Raw genomic sequence first — 18,121 nt, 5'->3', positions numbered from 1 at the left:
CCCCCCCCCACCCTCTGGGATGTCCAGCTGTCTCCCCACTAGCTGTGAGCTCCGCCTTTCCCTTTTGTCCCAGCACAGAGCTATCCCAGGACAAAGCTCATGGACCCAGTTGCTGGGCCTGTTTCTCTTGGCTCCTGAGTTCTTCTCTCCCTGGTGGTGGCCTGAGCAGGTGGCCTTTCTGCTGGAGGCCAAGTGAAAAAATGAGCCAGCAGGGTCACTCCAGGCCAGGGTCGCTCCCTGCCACACCATGCTATGGAACAATGCATTCAGAGGGAGGGGCATTGCTGAGAGCGGGCCCGCTGACTGGGGCTTCCTCTGTATTTGTGGCCTGGTTCTCCCCGTGACTGAGCCAGTGGAAACAAGGCTGGTGGCCCAGTGTCTGCACACTTGTCCTCCCTGGCGTGTTTGAGGCCTGCGCGACAGGGTGGGGTTGGTTAGAGAGATCCTAAGGACTGTGGCCTTTGCTAAGTTTATACCTTTAAATTCAATCACAAACCAATCACTAAAGTGTGCCAGGCACCGGCACTTCCCACCTCACCTGCTCAAAGGCTGTGCGTTTGGGAAAGGGCAGAGGCTGGACCGGAACACAGCTCCACCAGAGCCAAGGCCATCCTCCACTGTGGCCTGCCTCTCTTTTGTCCAGGTACCAGTGCCTAGAAGGGCCAGCTAGCCAGGGGTGTGGGAGGATGCTAGGTCTGGACACTCGTGATTATGTCTCTGTCCACTCTGGCTCCACTGCTTTATTTACTGCTTCCCAGATAGATCGTCTAGTTTTGGATCTCTTTCTCCTGAGCAGGTTTTCTTATCTGTGAAATAAGGCAGTTAGATAGATGTAATGATTTTTTCCCCCCAAAACAGTCCCTTAGGATAGAATTTCCTTCAAAATGCAACCTTAGAGCTGGGAAGGTGGCTCAGCGGTAGAGTTCTTGTCTTGCATGCATGAGGCCCTGGGTTCGATTCCTCAGCACCACATAAGTAGAAAAAAGCTGGACATGGTGCTATGGCTCAAGTGGTAGAGTGCTAGCCTTGAGCTGAAGAGCTGAGGGACAGCACCCAGGCCCAGACTTCAGGCCCCACAACCAACAAACAAACAGACAAACAAAACCTCTACCTTATAGCAGCCTGATTTATAGCAAACCACAATGTATTGGCCCCGGAAAGATATGAGATTGTTTTAAAACTCCTTCTGAGTGGGACCTTCTCAGCCCCTATGACCTCAGAATCCCCCACCTGACTCTGAGGCCCTTCCCCCCACCCCTATCCCCCACCCCCACAAGGATATCACTTAGAAACAAGCCAATGGAGCCCTTCTGCTGCAGAATTACTAGTTACTAGTTACAAGCTCTAGCCCTTCTGCTGCAGAATTACTAGTTACTCCTGGGAATTTGGTTTGGCCACTGAATAGCTCCTGACCAACTGCTGAAATCCAAGGCCAGAGTGCTGGGAGACCAGGAGGGTGGGACCCAGTTCTGATGCTCAAGGAACTCTCACGATGATGGGGCCTGACACTCCTGGGAAATGAATGAAACTGTGCATGCTTTGCAGAGTCAGAGCCAAGAGCAGGGACTCTTCTAAACCCACAATATCCCTCCCAAAAGGGGCTCCTCTCCCCTCTGTAGGAGAGGGGATTTGGAGAAAAAGCTGTTTACTGATTGAGGCAGAAGAAGGAGAAAGCAGAGTGAGCTTGGTTTGAAGTTGCTTTTATCTTTAGAGCATGAAAAGAAATAGCTCAATGGGATAGTCCCCCACACACACTTCTTTCTCTGTACAGATGTAATATTTCTGAGTACAGAAAAAGCAAGAACAGGTGTTTAAACTCCTAAACGTGAATACAGGAGTTAATGTCTTAAACTATGTAAATGTCCTTCTTTTATATACCGTGTGTATGGTAAAATATTAGAAAAGCATGAAAGGGTCTCGTGAAAAGAAAATCTCCTATTCTAGTCTCCATCCCTTTCCTTGAAGATATTTTTCTTTTTTGGTCAGTCATGGGGCTTGAACTCAGGGCCTGGGCTCTGTCCTTGAGCTCTTTTGTTCAAGGTTAGTGCTCTACCACTTTGAGCCACAGCTCCACTTCTGGTTTTCTGGTGGTTAATTGGAGATAAGAATCTCATAAACTTTTCTGTCCAGGCTGGCTTTGAACTGTGATTCTCAGATCTCAGCCTCCTGAGTAGCTAGGATTATAGGCATGATCCACCAGTACCCGCTTACAGACCTTTCTTTTCTTTCTTTCTTTCTTTCTTTCTTTCTTTCTTTCTTTCTTTCTTTCTTTCTTTCTTTCTTTCTTTCTTTCTTTTCTTTCTCTTTCTCTCTCCCTCCCTCCCTCCCGCTCTCTCTCTTTTCTTTCTTTCTTTCTTTCTTTCTTTCTTTCTTTCTTTCTTTCTTTCTTTCTTTCTTTCTTTCTTTCTTTCTTTCTTTCTCTTGTTTGCTTGCTTGCTTGCTTTCGTCGGTCGTGGTGCTTGGGTACTGTCCCTTAGCTCTTTAGCTCAAGGTAAGTGCTCTACCACTTGAGCCACAGCACCACTTGCGGTTTTCTGGTGGTTTATTGGAGCTAAGAGTCTCATGGACATTCTTACCTGGGCTGGCTTTGAACCGTGATCCTCAGATCTCAGCCTCCTGAGTAGCTAGGATTATAGGCGTGAGCCACCGGTGCCTAGCTTGCAGACATTCTTGAGCTCTGGTTTCCTGTATATCCTCCTAGATATATTCTAATATATTAATTGATGTACAGTCATTCATGAGGGGTGAATTCTAAGAATTATGTCCATCAATTTTGTCATTATGGGAGCATTATAGAGCATACTTCAATTAAGACAGCAACAATCTTAGGGACCAACATGTCTATGCAGCTCATTGTTGACCAGAACATTGTTATATAACATATAACTGTATATTTGAATATACTAAGGTATATTTTATTTCCAACTGATAGCTATTTCTTCTATACCTATACCTTTTATTTACTATATCTTATTGATTGCTTCACCTCACCCCATAAGGAATCACATTTGATTTTGAAAGGCCACACTATACTTTATTATATGAATATATCATATGTTGTATTTATTTAACAGATCTCAAAGATAGACATTTAGGTAAGTTTTAAATAATGCTAGCATGAATACTTTTGTACAATACTTTATAAGTTACTTATGCAACTTTGGTTTTTAAAAAATCCTAGAAGCAGCTGGATGCCAGTGGCTCATGCTTATAATCCTAGCTACTCAGGAGGCTGAGATCTGAGGATCTCATTTCTAAGTCAGCTGGGCCAGGAAAGGCTGAGAGACTCTTAATCTCCAATTAAGCACAAAAAGCCAGAAGTGGAGTTGTGGTTCAAGTGGTAGAGCACTAACCTTGAGCACAAAAGCTCAGGGACAGTGCCCAGGCCCTGAGTCCAAACCCCATTTCACATTCATATGAGGGAGTGTCAAGAAATGTAAGATTGCGTTCCAGCATGGTGGGATGTCTGTCTGAAATAAGATCTTTCTCTCTCCTGCAGAGCTGCCCTCCCAGGGCCACCTGGACCTCACAGAGCTCATTGGTGTCCCACTCCCCTCCGCTGTGTCCTTTGTCACTGGCTATGGTGGTTTCCCAGCCTACAGCTTTGGGCCTGGTGCCAATGTGGGTCGTCCAGCCAGGACCCTCATCCCACCCACCTTCTTCAGGGACTTTGCCATCAGCGCGGCGGTGAAGCCCAGCAGTGCCCAAGGCGGTGTGCTCTTTGCCATCACTGATGCCTTCCAGAAGGTCATCTACCTGGGCCTGAGGCTCTCAGGTGTGGAAGACGGCCGCCAGCGGATCATCCTGTACTACACAGAGCCTGGCTCCCACGTGTCTCAGGAGGCGGCTGCGTTCTCGGTGCCCGTGATGACCAGCAAGTGGAACCGCTTTTCCCTGATTGTCCAGGACGAGGAAGTGACCCTCCTCATGGACTGTGAAGAGCACAGTCATGTGCTTTTCCAGCGGTCCTCTCAGTCTCTGACTTTCGAGCCCAGTGCAGGGGTCTTTGTGGGCAATGCAGGGGCCACGGGACTGGAAAGATTCACTGTGAGTTCAAATCCCCTCTTCATAGATCAGGAAACTATTTTTGTTCCTATTTATTGTGGTACTAGGATTTGATCTCAGGACACTAAACTCGCTAAGCAGGCACTTTAAGGCTAAGTGAGGTTTCCAGCCCTTTCTTGCACTGATTATTTTTGAAGTAGAGTCTTGCTTCCTACCTGGATGTGTGCCTGGACCATTATCTTCTTATTTTTCACACCATGTCCAGCTTCTTCCATTGAGATAGAGTCTCGTGGACTTTTCTGCTCAGCCTGGCCTTGAACTGTGATCCTCCAGTTCTCAGTCTCCCAAGTAATTGAGATTATAAGCCTGAGCCATTGACCTCAGCCTGCTTTTATTCTTATATGCTCAAAAAGGAATGCTTGCTATGCTAGGAAGAACCTCAAGTCTGGAACCCAACATCCAGCTGCTGTGGGCCTGAGTTTGGCTTATTGGTTGAGCACTGCCAAACCTGGAGAATGTTGAGGTGTTGGCAGCTAGGGAGAGTCAGTCATACATGCTTACTTTGCTGCCAGTGGGGGTGCTGGTGGGGCAGAAGTGGGGACAATGGTGGCAGCACTATGAGGAAAGACACTTTCTGGGAGCGGGCCACATGCACTTCAGCCCGTGCTAACACATGAGGGCCCTGGAGACAGGAGGCAGTTATGGCAGTCTATGCTCAGAGCACAGTGCTCTTCAAGAACTTCCCTGGCTATGGAACTTGTATTATATGGGACCAAGGCCAGGGCTCTCAGTCACATGGGCCTGTGGGCGATTTGTCTTTCCCATCAGCACCTGGGGCAGGGTAGTCTCACCCATCCGTTTCTTCTCTTCTAACCAAACACATTTTCCACTGGTGTTGGTGCTATGGATGTGTAATTAGTGACTTGTGACCACTTTGCTTTTCCCAGGGCTCCATACAACAGCTCATCATCTACACTGACCCCAGGACACCTGAGGAGCTGTGTGAAGCCCATGAGTCATCGGTGAGTTCCCCACCCCACAGTGGCCCTGTTAATCCCCCCAGGGATCAGCCAGGGAAGGCTAGGCACCCCATAATTCTTCATCTTCAGCATCCTGGAGTCTCCAAAATCTCTCCTCTTGGCCAGTGCTGCCTCGAGTCCTATTTTGGGGCTTAGTTTGCTTTTTAAGGAGACTCCTGCTGCCATCTCTGGTATGGGGGTTTGTGACTTATAAGGCGTCAGGTTCTCCTGGGTCTGTGGCAACCAATGGCCTGGTTTCCAACTTTGCTGCCAAGAAGGGTGCCAGGATTCTAAAATCGGAGCTAAAAATGCTAAGATATTCTGAGTGCCAATTCCTATAAAAATGAACCTAAATTTAGGTTGGTTTTATGCCTGGCAAGTGACTCAGTTCCTCAGTGAGGGGAGACATGGTGGCAGGGAGAAAAGAATGACCCCTTCCTTTCTTTTGTCCTTCCCTTCTTTGGGGTTCCCCAAGGGCTGGTGACAGCCCTGGGGAGAGGCTGGAGATAGAGGGATATTCACAGACCCAATGCAGTGACAGATTAATGTCAGAAGGCAAGGTGTGTGTGTGTGTGTGTGTGTGTGTGTGTGTGTGTGTGTGTGTGTGTGCAGGGCAGGGATCAGAGCCTGCTCAGTAGGTCTGAGGAGCAGTGGAGGAAGAAGGGACAGTGGGAAGCCAGTCAGAGAGGGCACTGTCTGCAGAGCCTGCCAGGCAGACACGGGGCATGATGCCAAAGTCCGCCACAAGCACAGGGCGGTGTTTCCGGAGGATTTGTGTTGCTCCTTCTCTTGGGGTGATGTCAACCTCTAAACAAATCATAAGTTGATCTTGTTAATTAGGTGTAAAAATAATAAAGAAAACATTTACCGGAAGGCCCCTCACAGGTAGGATATGGGGATTTGATTCTGAGCCTGTGACATTCATAGGGAGCTGGGGGAAGAGAAGCTATGGGGGTCATGCATTCATTTCTGCCCAGCGTTAGTGTGGGAGAAGAAACAACCCTGGAGTCCCAGAGCAAAGGCTAATCTAGAATAAAGTCCCAGCACTCAGGTGCCTCAGTGACCTTGGGAGGCTAATCATGGCAAACAGAAAGCCATAGTTTGGGTGCAATGGTTCTGAAGGTGGAGTTCCAGTAACAGCCTTGTATGGATAGGGAGTGAAGGAAACCTGGACAAAATGGAAGGTGAAATTGCAGGAGCTGTAAACATTATAATGCAGAGGGAAAGAAAGCAAATAGCCAATCACACGCTTTGCACTTGTCTCCTTAGTGCTGATGTCTCTAATACAGACATACACGTGCACTTTTATGTGTGCACACACATGTACATGGCACACGCATGTTCGCACTCATGCTCACACATGAACATATGCATGAGTGTCCGTAGTGATGCTTATACACACATCTCCCGTTTTCACTTGCAAGTTTGCACGTGTATACTTACACACACGTGTATGTGTATATACAATGCCCATGCATGCCCATATATGTACACACATGTCCACAAGGACATGCATGTGGGTATATATGCATGCGTGTATCCACATATGTTTGCACATGTTTCTTGCACACCTAATTTAGGCACATGTGCATACCCACACTTGCATGAAGGCACACAGGCATACCTGCATGCACGTGGTTCCTCTGTGGGAAGCCATGTGTATTGTGCTCCTGTGTAACCCGCTCGTCTACCCGGTGTGGGGCATGGTTTATCTCACCACAGGCATCAGGAGAGGCCAGTGGATCTCAGGAGATGGACACAGTGGCTGAGATCCTAGAGGCCATCACCTACACTCAAGCTCCGGTGAGTATGGGGTTGCTGCCTTGTAAGTGGGTTAGCTTTTCCAGGGATGTGTCCAGGACCCAGCCGGGGGTGTCTGTAACCTTCTCTGGGGATGGCCAGGAGGGTACTGTCCAAGTGGGCATTTTTCAAATCCCCCAGGTGAGCTGGCATGCCTGTTGCTCAGGGCCACCCATAGGCAGCGGTTGTGCTCTGCTGCTTCTAGTTCTGTGGCTGTTCTCTTCAGCTGCTCTTCTGCAGAACAGTGTGAAACTAACAGGCCTCTGGATCAGGTTGTCCTGAGAGTTTAAGGAGGCAGCATGGGGCTGAGGGAAGGGGCCTAAATGAGGCTATTATTACCTTGGCTGTGGAGTCCTCCCTGACCCTGTGCGAAAAGTACCCTTCCTCCTGGTGCTCAGGCTTCCTCCTCCCCTTGGGAACGTGCCCTGTGGTGAGGAAGAGGAATGGCTCCAACAGTTCTGAGTCTACCTGTGGGGACAGCAAGGAGCCCGTATTTCATGGGAAGTCATCTCTGACGGGACACAGCAGGGAGATGGGCATAAGGAGGCAAAAAGTATAGACCTTGAGCAAGAGGGATGTGGGTGCCGCATGAGAAGACCACTGTCTGCTGGTGCTTGAAGGACTTTGAGATCACCTTTCTCCCTACATAGAAAGATACAGAAAACTGCCCTTGGTAGGATGGGAAGACTGAGGTCCAGGGAGGGGAAGAGACAGGCTCAGGACTCCTGGATGGGCTGGGCTGGAGCGCAGGTCTCCTGCTGCTCCCTATGGGCCAGAGGGGGTCTCCTTGAGATTTTGAGCCTGAGGTTACTTCCCAGTGTACCAGCCTATAGTTGAGAGGGAGGCCAAGGACCCAGGGTGTCCTCAGAGAGGGACAGGAAAAGGGCAGTAGGGTTTGAAAGTCTGAGATAGTCACAGGGTGTAGAGCACGTACAGATGTGGAAGTGGGCACCCTGGAGGGTCAGGTGACGCTGTCAGAGTCAGCGGCCATGGTCAAGACTCAAGCCCAGCTGGGCTGGCTTCCCAGCCTGGGTCCTCTCCAGGAACAAGGCGCTGTCGATGCTGGGGCAGCCGTGAGACCACATTATCGCAGAGGGCTCAGCGCCCTCTGGAGAAGTGAGGAGGAACATGTGGCTGGTGAATGGCTGCCTGTGGTCGTTTCTCCAGCAATTTTAGTTTTTCCCCAATTTTACTTTTCTAGCTGGTTTTAAAAGGAGTTTTTGCAGATCAGAGTGTCACCAGGTATGAGGCCCAACTCTGTGGCTTGCCAGCTGTTGGTCTTCAACAAGTGATCACCTGTTCACATTGTGGCCTCCTCTCTGCTTCCTTTCGTTGGCAAGTGCCAAGGGTTAGATGACTATGAGATACTCGATAGTTTGTGGCACGTGGCAGCCCTGGGTGGGTGTTTATGCTGTTTACCACTGAGCAGTCATCTTATGAAGATTAGGAGAGGGGAGGTATAAGTATAGTGTTGGTATCTTATTCTTTGTTTTGTTTTTGGTACTGGTCCTTAGGGCTTGAACTAGGGCTTGGGCACTGTTTCTGAACTTCTTTTCCTCCAGGCTAGCATTCTACTGCTTGAGTTACACCTCCACTTCTGGTTTGCTTGTTTGTTTATTTTTTTTGGTAGTTTTATTGGAGGTAAGAGTCTCATAGACTTTCCTGCCCTGGCTGGCTTCCAACCACAATCCTTAAATCTCAGCCTTCTGCATAGGTAGGATTACAGGTGTGAGCCACTGCTACCTGACTGATACCTTATTCTTCTTGGCACCCCCTTCTGCAACCTGCTTCTTGGTTGGCTGACAGCTGGAGCAGTGGATGTGGCTGCCCTCTGTCATTGAGAGGACTCTTGCTTGCAGGGCCAGGGGGCTAGGCCTGGCAGTTCTGGAGCTGCTGTCCTGACTCTCATGTCTGCCCTGATCCTCAGCATCTCTTCTGCCTGAGCCCCTCCTCCACAGAGGTGTGGTTCCTACACTGCCAAATGCTGGGCTTGAAAGGTATTCTGGAATCTGATCTACACAGAGCAATGAGAGCCTGACCAGGCCTCACAGCCTGAAGGTGGTAGAGACAAATCTTGGGCTCCTGGGCCAGCATGCTCTCTGTCACATCATCCGGAGCTGGGGACTTCCGCTTTATCACTTCCTCAAAGAATTCTGTGGTTTTATTAAGGCAGGTTCTTTCTGCAGCCACCCCCCCCCCCGATGGGGCACATCCCTCTTGGTGTCAGACAGTTCCCTCCCTCCTCTGTCTGGCTTCTTCCTTGGACTAAATCTCACTTCCTCATGCTCCGCCTTTCCCAGCCTGCCAACTTCCAACATGTGAGCATAAGCAGCAGACTGAACCAGGGATTGCCTGCAGGGTCAGCCCTTCCTTGCTCTTCTCCCCATTTAGGGTGAGGGCCTCTGTTACTTCATTCCTGTCTGTCTTGCGGAATCTTTTCTGACATATCTTTGCATTTCTGGAACATTCTATCTTATGCTTAGTTAGCATTCACATCCCCTGTTTCTCAACTCTGGGGTTCCAAACTGCTTATGACTAAGTGTGAAGGGGCAGGAAGGGAAATCTTTCTATTTTTATTTTTTATTTTTGGTGCCAGTACTGGGCCTTGAACTCAGGGCCTGAGCACTGTCACTTAACTTTTTTACTCAAGGCTGGTGGTCTACCATTTGATCTACAGCCTTCTGGTGGTTAGTTGGAGATAAGAGTATCACAGACTTTGATGCCTGGTCTGGCTTCAAACCTTGATCCTCAGATCTCTGCCTCCTGAGTAGCAAGAATTATAGTGTAAGCTACCAGTGCCCAGATAGGAAGGGAGTCTTAAATTTTTTTTGTTATTATAAAGGTAATATACAGAGCAATTGGGAGTCTTTAATAAAGATGCTTGTTTAGACTACTTACCCAGTCATCCGGTAGGTGTGCAGTGAGGTCCACAAATTTCTGTTAACAACAAACTTGTCAGCATTCAAAAGACCTCATCATTTTTTGAGCACAAGGTGATAGGGGTAGGAGCTGGAATGGACGGCTTGTGAGGTAAATAAGAAACAAATCTGCTGTGTTCAGCTGCCAAGATTTCAGAGCTGGGAGCCGAGCATCAGTTCTGTATCCTCATACCTGAAAGTTACTTCCTTCACGTCAGAACTTCGTGGGGAACCTCTGCCCACCAGCAGCGGGAGCATAGGAGCCCAGCATTTGGGACCTAAAGGTTCAGTTCTTGCAGTCGAGCTTACTCGAAGCCCAGCTATCTGTCTGTCTATCCAGCAGCAAAGTTGTGCTAGGCAGGTTATTTCTCTACACTGAACCTTAGCTACTTCCTTTGTGGGGAAAGTGGGCCAGTAATACATTTCCAAAGGTGAAAACTGAATAAGGAGTATTCAGCTCTCCTTTTCTTATAAAGCCCCAGCCACTGAGTGGGTTTGGTGTTCTGAGCTTATTCAGGACTTTGTAACTAAATTATCTTCTGGGTTTTTTTTTTTCCTGTGAAGTAAATCTTTTTTGTGGGGGGGCGGGTCTCATTTCTCTCCAGCCTGAAGAAGCAAATGTTGAACCCCTAAACATACCTCCAACTTCCTCTCCCTTTGAGGACACGGAGCTTTCTGGTGAACCCATGCCAGAGGGGACCCCAGAAACCAACATGAGCATCATCACTCCACACAGCATCCCTGAGCAAGGCAAGTGGTGCTTTTCATAGTGACTACTGTGTGTCCAGCTGGGCCAGGTCATCGGGTCACATAAAACCTCATATCTCACCTTTCTTCCATCCTCCAAGAAAGAAGCTGTGTGTGTGTGTGTGTGTGTGTGTGTGTGTGTGTGTGTGTGTGTGTTGCACACGCATGCATGCGCGTGTGTGATCTCCAGATCTCAGCATCCTGAGTAGCAAGGATTACAGGCATGAGCCACGGGTACCTGGTTAAGAAAGAAATTATAATGGTCCTCATCTAATAGGATGAACTAAATCACAGAGAGGAAAGTAACCCAGCCAATACTACATAGCCTATAAATGGCACTGGATCTCACATACCTGAACTTTTTTTTTGCTTTTATTTTATTTTATTCTTATTTTGAAAATACTGTACAGAGGGGTTGCAATTACATGGGCAAGATAATGAGTACATTTCTTATCAAGCATTGTAGCCTCCTCCTTTGTTTCCCCTTCCCATCCCTTCCCATCCTCCCCCCTGCCCCACCCCCCACCATACCTGAACTTTTAACTTCCAGATTCCACTTCTCCTGGGGTTTTATGGAGAAGTGTGTAAGAATCATAATTGTTAATTGAATACAATCTCAACAGCAACTCTCCTAGCTGTCAGCCACTATTTTCTAGGCAGAAAACCGGGCCCTTGGAAAGAGTAAATGACATGCCCACAGCATGCAGCCCAAGGCTTGGCATGACACCAGAATCCCCCACTCATTCTGATCCTTAGAGGATCAGGTCAGATAGCTGATGGCCAGAAATGGACAGGGACCACTCTAGTCACCCAGCAGGTCCGAGGCAACTCTGGGAGGAGAGCAAGTCCCCTGGCTTCTCAACGAGGGCTCTGACCTCTGCCTGCTGGCCTGTCTGTGCAGAGAACCATTAGCAAAAGCCCGGTGGTCCTGGCCATGGTTTATGAATAGCTGATACTCTTCTCTTCGGTGGACTTGGGATCTTAAAATGAAAGGCAAGGAGCAGTAGGGCTGTGGGGCTGGGTGGAGGGCTTCATGAGTGCGAGGGAGCAAGATCTGAATGAGAGCTGGGACTCAGACCCTAGCACAGCTCCTCTGTACTTGGGGGTGAACCTTCCTCTCTACCCAGTGGACAAATGGCCAGAGGGAAACCCTGGAGCTAGCTGAAACCTTCCTTTACTTTGTGTTGTGCAAACAATCCAGATGGTGGGAAGAAAAGAGCCTGTACCCCTTTGTCCTAGCTAGGACAATATTTGTTCTCTATCTTTTCCCAGAGAGCATCTACCCAGAGGGTCAGGATTCAGGGCTGGGACTTGCAGCTGTTTTCTCAGCACCCCCTGGTGGTCACAGTTTTCTGTTTTTTTGTTTTTTTGGGGGTCCAGTAGTGGGGTCTGAACTCTGGGCCTGGGCACTGTCCCTCAGCTCTTCAGCTCAAGGCTAGTGCTCTACCACTTGAGCCACAGCACCACTTCTGGCTTTTTTTTCTGCTTATGTGGTGCTGAGGAATCGAACCCAGGGCTTCATGCATGCAAGGCAAGCGCTCTACCACTGAGCCACCTTCTCAGCCCCAGTGGTCACAGTTTAAAAGATATGAGCATGCGCTGATAGTCTTGTCCATAGGGTGGATGTGTTTGAGTGTAATGGGGGTGGGGGGAGGATCTGACCTGGATACAGTGCCCCTCCCAGCCACTACACTCTGTGGGACCATATTCTCCTGAAGAATGGAATTAAGAAAAGAAAACAAGCCAGGTGCCGATAGCTCACGCCTGTACTCCTAGCTACTCAGGAGGCGGAGATCTGAGGATCACAGTTCAAAGCCAGCCCAGGTAGGAAAGTCCATGAGACTCTTATCTCCATTAAACCACTCAGAAAACTGGAAGTGGCACTGTGGCTCAAGCAGTAGAGCACTCGCCTTGAGCTGAAGAGCTGAGGGACAGCGCCCAGGCCCAGAGTTCAAACCCCATGACTGACCAAAAAACAGAAAAGAAAAAAAGAAAATGATAATAGTAATATAATGTGTTAAAGTGCTGATCAGAGCAGGATCTCTGCTGTGGGATGCTAGTGAGGAAGCTGAGAAAATGTGGCATCACATCCTGACCAGGTCCACCAGCAGCCAGGCGGTGTGTGGGGTCCTTGTAGGGAGACCAGTAATCATCCTAGCAGGGGAGTCTGTGTGGACACACTTGACTTGGGGCCCAGCCATCATGGTTAATATCTTTCCTTCTTCCTTGCTTTAGGACTTCATTTTCTTAATTGCAAAAGGAATTCATGCATGTGGTAGCAATTTAATCACTATGCAGTTGTAGGAACAACAACAAGATAATAATTTTCTCTTTTTCCACTCCTATCATCTGGAAGAAACCAGTATGAACCAGTGTGGTTTGGCCAAGTAGAAATATAAATGTATAGACACACAAACGTACACATATACATGTAAATAATTGTTATGTGGTAACGCACATGTTATTGAATATGTGTATATAACAATGATAAAACATATATACTCACATGCACTTTTTTCTTGTTTTACAAATGCAGAGCCACAATGACAACAAATATCTATTACTTGCTTACTGTCTGCCAGGGATTTCATTTATAGTTTTCTTGAACAAACAAATCCTCCTGATGAATAATCCTCAAAACAATCCTAGGAGTTAGGAAGTGATCTCCCATTTGTAAAGGCAGAGCATTAGGTGCAGGCTAAACAACTTGCCCATAGCATGGTTACTATCCCAGGAAGTGGGAAGCAGGGCTCTAGCCAGGGAGGAAGTGCCAAAGCCCAGGATGGAAACCACCAGGACTATCTATAACTTTGCCATGTTGTTCTACAGCTTGGTTTTCCCCTCCACTCCTGCGTTACAGTAGTACAGACATCTCTCCAAATGTGTAGGTGAAGAGAGACTTCATTCTTCTCCAAGGCTGTGAAATGTAGTTACTAATTTCAGAATGCTGTCTTCCTCTAGGGTCTGGGGAGATCCTGAATGACACACTAGAGGGGGTTCACCCTGTGGATGGTGACCCTATTCCTGACATGGGCTCAGGGAGTGGGGCCTTCCTTGATGCCACTGAGGAGCAGGTGAGTGTATGATAAATTTCATTTGGTGAGTCCATGTGGACTTATTCACTTGTTTCCAACTTGATGGTGACTTTCATTGGGCACCATAGTCAACCTGAGGTTTTAGCTGAATCTTACCGACAGTGACTCTGTCTTGGTGATAGACCACAGCCCCCTCAGCCACTGGGTTCTATCTTCAAGAGAGAACCTTTAACTGCAGGTGTGTCAGTGCTATTGTGTAGAACCTCACAGTTTGAGGCCAGCCCAGGTGTAAAAGTTTGTGAGACTCCATCTCAACCAGCACAAAGGCTGGGTACAGTGGCGAGCACCTGTCATTCCCTGTGACATGGGGAAGGCAAGTAGGATAACAGACCAGGCTGGCCGAATATAAAGCAAAACTCTATGCTGGAAATAACCAAGATAAAGAAGTGAAAGGAAGAATAACTCAAGCGGTAGAGAGCCAGCCTGGCAAGCCTGAGTTCAATCCCCCCTCCCCCCCAGTAGTGCTTCACATATGTAGGCAGTTGCAGACCCTTTGTGTGTGTGTGTGTGTGTGTGTGTGTGTGTGTGTGTGTGTGTGTGCGCGCCTTTGGGCTAAGTCCACTTCAAGATGGACTTAGCCAGTGCCCCTTGGAGGGGGTAGAGCTTGTGGATTCTCAGTTAAACAACTTCAGACTGGTCTCATCCCAATCCTCTCTCTCTGCCCTTGGGACCTGCATGCTCCAGCATCTGCCTTTGTTTTTCCTGTGAGGAGAATTATAGGGCGGTCCTTGTGTCTCCTAACTCCCCAGTGGATTCATAGCAGTTCACCAGATGGTGTGTAGTGGTGGGCAGGGAGTTGGAAAGCCACAACACATTGGAGATTCTCCACAAAGGAATTCTTCCTCGCCAAGCACTCCAGCCACAGTGGATCCTGTGAATCTCTATAGTGCCCAGAGGCAGAAGGTGGACCACAGCCAGTGACCTGTGTCTTAGCTGGCCTCTAAGCAGCTAATGGCCATGTCCTTCAACATGTGGAAGTTACCAGTGCTTGTAGAATTCTACTTGCCCTTTGGGGCTGTGCTAACCTTGAGTCACTGGGAGTCTCATTTACTATCCTGAGATATCACCTTCTATTTTGGTGGACAGTAAGTCTACATGTACTTGACAGGTTATTATGAAAAAGGGTTCTGAAATCAGTTAAGGCTGAAAACGTTTCCTTCTACACCTTTGTATAGGCTCTGAGAAGTCCTGCAATAAGGAGATCCGCCCTCCTTTGATTAGTGTCATGTATTTAGCATCTAAAGGAGATATTTATTTTCTGTAGCATAGCAATTTGAGCTCAGAGCCTTGCATTTGCTAGACAGACACTCTAACACTGAGCTATGCCTCTAGTTCATGCTGTTTATTTTTGAGATAGAGTCTTTCTACTCTGATGTAGCTGGGATGACACTTTGAGCTTTTCTGGGGAGATGCAGACTTTTCTATTGGGCGGGCTTTGAACCACAGTCCTCCTGATCTCGGCCTCCCGAGTAGCTAGGTATGAGCCACTAGCACCTGACTTAGGAACTATTGTTTTTATTAAATAATTAAACTAAAATAAGAAGACAGAATAAACATAGTTGCCAAAGCTTCTCTATTCCCAGTCTCCTGTTTGCTGTGTAACCTTTGGAGAACCTGCTTGCACATTGCTGAGGGGAAACTGAGTCACAAAGAAGAAGCAGGCATGTTGGGGTTAGCAGAGGCTGAAGAAGACAAATGCTGTCTGCACATCTTCAAAGCACTATGGAGAGCAAAGTCATTGTCCATATGCATGGCTGGGATTTGGAGAGAGGGTGCGGGAGGTCCCTCCGTCCAGACAGAATGCACAGAGCTGGAGTGGGCTGGCTAGGGATGGGGTGGAGGCAATCACCAGAATCAGACACAGCAAACAGGCTTCTCTACTGCCTTCTCTCTCTAAATCCTGGATTCTGTGGCCAGAGACTAGTGTAGAACTGCGGTGACATCACAGATGTGGTGTACTTGAAGAAGCTATGGACATGCAGGCTGCTGGGGAGATGTCCAGTGCCCCATCCTCTCCCGTCACAGGCAAAGGACCAATGGCTGAGTGACTGGATCTTTTCTTTCCAGGGATCAACAGCCACTACAGAAAAGGAAGCTATGGTATCTGTCACCAATGCCCAAGCAGCAGAGGTTAGCAATGTGTCCACTGGGATCCTGGCCATGTCCACCCAGAACCCAGGAGAAGTGGCCAGTCCAGTAAGTAGCTCAGTACATGCTCCGTTTTACCTGCCCCAGGCATGAATCACCTGGTGGAAGTGGACACTGGCCTTCCTCATCTTCTACAGCACTTTGGGGCTGAGAGTATGGGCGCCGAGCGACTGGCTGAGGCATAGAATGCTTGTTCTGCAGACATTTGCCACATACTTCATTTGGAACTGGTGGATAGACTTAGTTCTGAAAGACATGAACCACTGTTAGAAGGACAAGGGTGGAAGCCACTTTCTATGATCTGGGAGCACTATGAGTCAATGGCACACACCTGTAATCCTAGCTAAGAGGTGAGGATTACAGTTTAAAGCCAACCCAGGCAGGAAGGCCTGCGAGGCTCTTATCTCCACTTAACTAACAAAACGATGGAAGTAGAGCCATAGCTTAAGAGCAAAACAATTGAAGGGACAGCACCCAGGCCTGAGTTCAAGCCCCAGTATGGGCTCCAAAGCCTTGGGGGTCAAGGCAATGGAAAGTAGACCTGGGTTGACTAGAGTAACTAGGGCAGGTGGAAGTGGGTGAAGATTCCTTGAAGGGGAACAAGAGCAAAGGCCTGGAGATGTCACAGGGAATAAAGATATACACTACACCACAGGGTCAGCTGTGAGCCTGGGGTTGGGGACCTAGGCAGGAGAAACTTCTGAGATGATTGAGGACTTTGGTGCCCTACTGAGAGGACCAAGAAGAGCCAACAGAGGGGAAGGGCCACTGAAGGGCAGGAAACGAAGAGATTGTACTGTGACTAAAACTCTAGTAAGATCCCCTTGACTTCTGAGAGAGAGGAATGGGGGGGGCGGTCAGCCAGATTCAGGGGAAGGATTGGATTCTGTACTGGGGTGAGGTGAGCTATGGCTCTTAGGGGTTCTGGGGTGTGGTTGATCATGTCCAATCCTGCCCACAGTCCTGGGGACTGGGAAGTGTACACTGACCTGTCAACGTGACTGGGTGACATCGGAGAGAGCAGTCTGGGGATGTGGAACAGCTGACAGTCGGGTGGCACCAGGTTATAGAGAGCAGAAAGCTCTAGAGTGCAAGCATGGGCGGGGCGGGGGCGGGGTGCGCTCCACACTGAGGAGTGGAGTGCTGAGGTTGGAGGTTGGAAGGGACAGCTGAGGGTGGTAGGAAGGAACGTGGATGAGGATTTGCAAGGGCCCAGGTTCTGCACCGATGCTGCTTAGAGGGCTGATCTTGGATGTGCATTGAGGCTACAGGAGCGACAGGATACAAGTTTTAAAGGGGGCTGGGTGGTCTGGCTCCCTCCTGCCTCAGCCCAGTGGCTCAGGGTCACATTCTGCTGACGTGGACTGCAGGAGTGTCTTTCTCTTCAGGTTCCAGAGAGTGAAGAAGGTGTAGCAACAACAGCAGCAGCAGGTGGGACCGAGGCATCCATCAGCACTGCAGGGGAAGCAGAGGCTGGCAGCATGCCTACTAGAGGGCTGGCTCTGTCCATGATCACCCCGAGCCCTGAGGAACAGACCACTCTGGTAAGAAGCAGGATGCACCAAGTGGAGCCTTCACAGAGTGTGAGGCTCACACTCAGCAAAGCCAGAGGAGGCTGCCCGCCTGGGGAGGGGCAGCTGGAGATACATGCTCACTTGGGGCAAGTGGGAGGTGCTGGGTGGTATCCTGTGTGTGAAGGGAAGAGATGATGGAGTTGTAATGAGCTGTTAGGGAGGCGTGGGGCCTAGCAGAAAGAGCATGTGCCCAAGCCTTCTCAGCCATGCATCTGGATATACGCACCTCAGAGAGCTGGGCCACTCTGTATGCTCAAACTAACTCACAAACCCACCTGGGTCCCACCTCATATGAATGAAAGAACTCTAGCTGCCCGATGCAGAATTCTCTTTCCTCTTCCTTATGCCCCATTACATCTCATCAGGTATCACGTCCTGTTGATCTTTCTTTTTTCTTTCTTTCTTTCTTTCTGTCTGTCTTTCTTTCTTTTTTTATTTTTTGATTTTGGTCCGGTCGTGGGCCTGAACTCTGGGCCTGGGCGCTGTCCCTCAGCTCTTCAGCTCAAGGCTAGCGCTCTACCACTTGAGACACAGCGCCACTTCCAGCTTTTTTCTTTTTGCTTATGTGGTGCTGAGGAATTGAACTCAGGGCTTCAGGCATGCAAGGCAAGCGCTCTACCACTGAGCCACCTTCCCAGCCCCTCTTTCTTTCTTTCTTTCTTTCTTTCTTTCTTTCTTTCTTTCTCTCTCTCTCTCTCTTCCTTTCTTTCTCAAATATTTTTATTATCTGTAAATAGTTATACAAAGGAGTTGTCATTCAACAAAGCAGCCTATGAATACAGTGAATCTTGATCAATATCACTCATCATTCTCCT

General features: G+C 48.6%; 1 protein-coding gene across 1 annotated transcript in view; it reads left to right on the top strand.

Moving 5' to 3' along the window:
- Positions 1–18,121, top strand: part of Col15a1 (collagen, type XV, alpha 1) — a 93,789-nt gene that overhangs the window by 28,383 nt on the left and 47,285 nt on the right. The window contains exons 3-9 of the mRNA XM_013023359.1: positions 3,500–4,047; positions 4,953–5,027; positions 6,747–6,827; positions 10,348–10,492; positions 13,451–13,563; positions 15,652–15,780; positions 17,121–17,276. Coding sequence (XP_012878813.1) covers positions 3,500–4,047; positions 4,953–5,027; positions 6,747–6,827; positions 10,348–10,492; positions 13,451–13,563; positions 15,652–15,780; positions 17,121–17,276 — 1,247 coding nt within the window. The remainder of the gene's footprint in view (positions 1–3,499; positions 4,048–4,952; positions 5,028–6,746; positions 6,828–10,347; positions 10,493–13,450; positions 13,564–15,651; positions 15,781–17,120; positions 17,277–18,121) is intronic.

Source organism: Dipodomys ordii, unplaced genomic scaffold (assembly GCF_000151885.1).
Source record: "Dipodomys ordii isolate 6190 unplaced genomic scaffold, Dord_2.0 Scaffold67, whole genome shotgun sequence".
Taxonomy (NCBI): domain Eukaryota; kingdom Metazoa; phylum Chordata; class Mammalia; order Rodentia; family Heteromyidae; genus Dipodomys; species Dipodomys ordii.
This window is presented reverse-complemented; position numbering and strand designations above follow the sequence as displayed.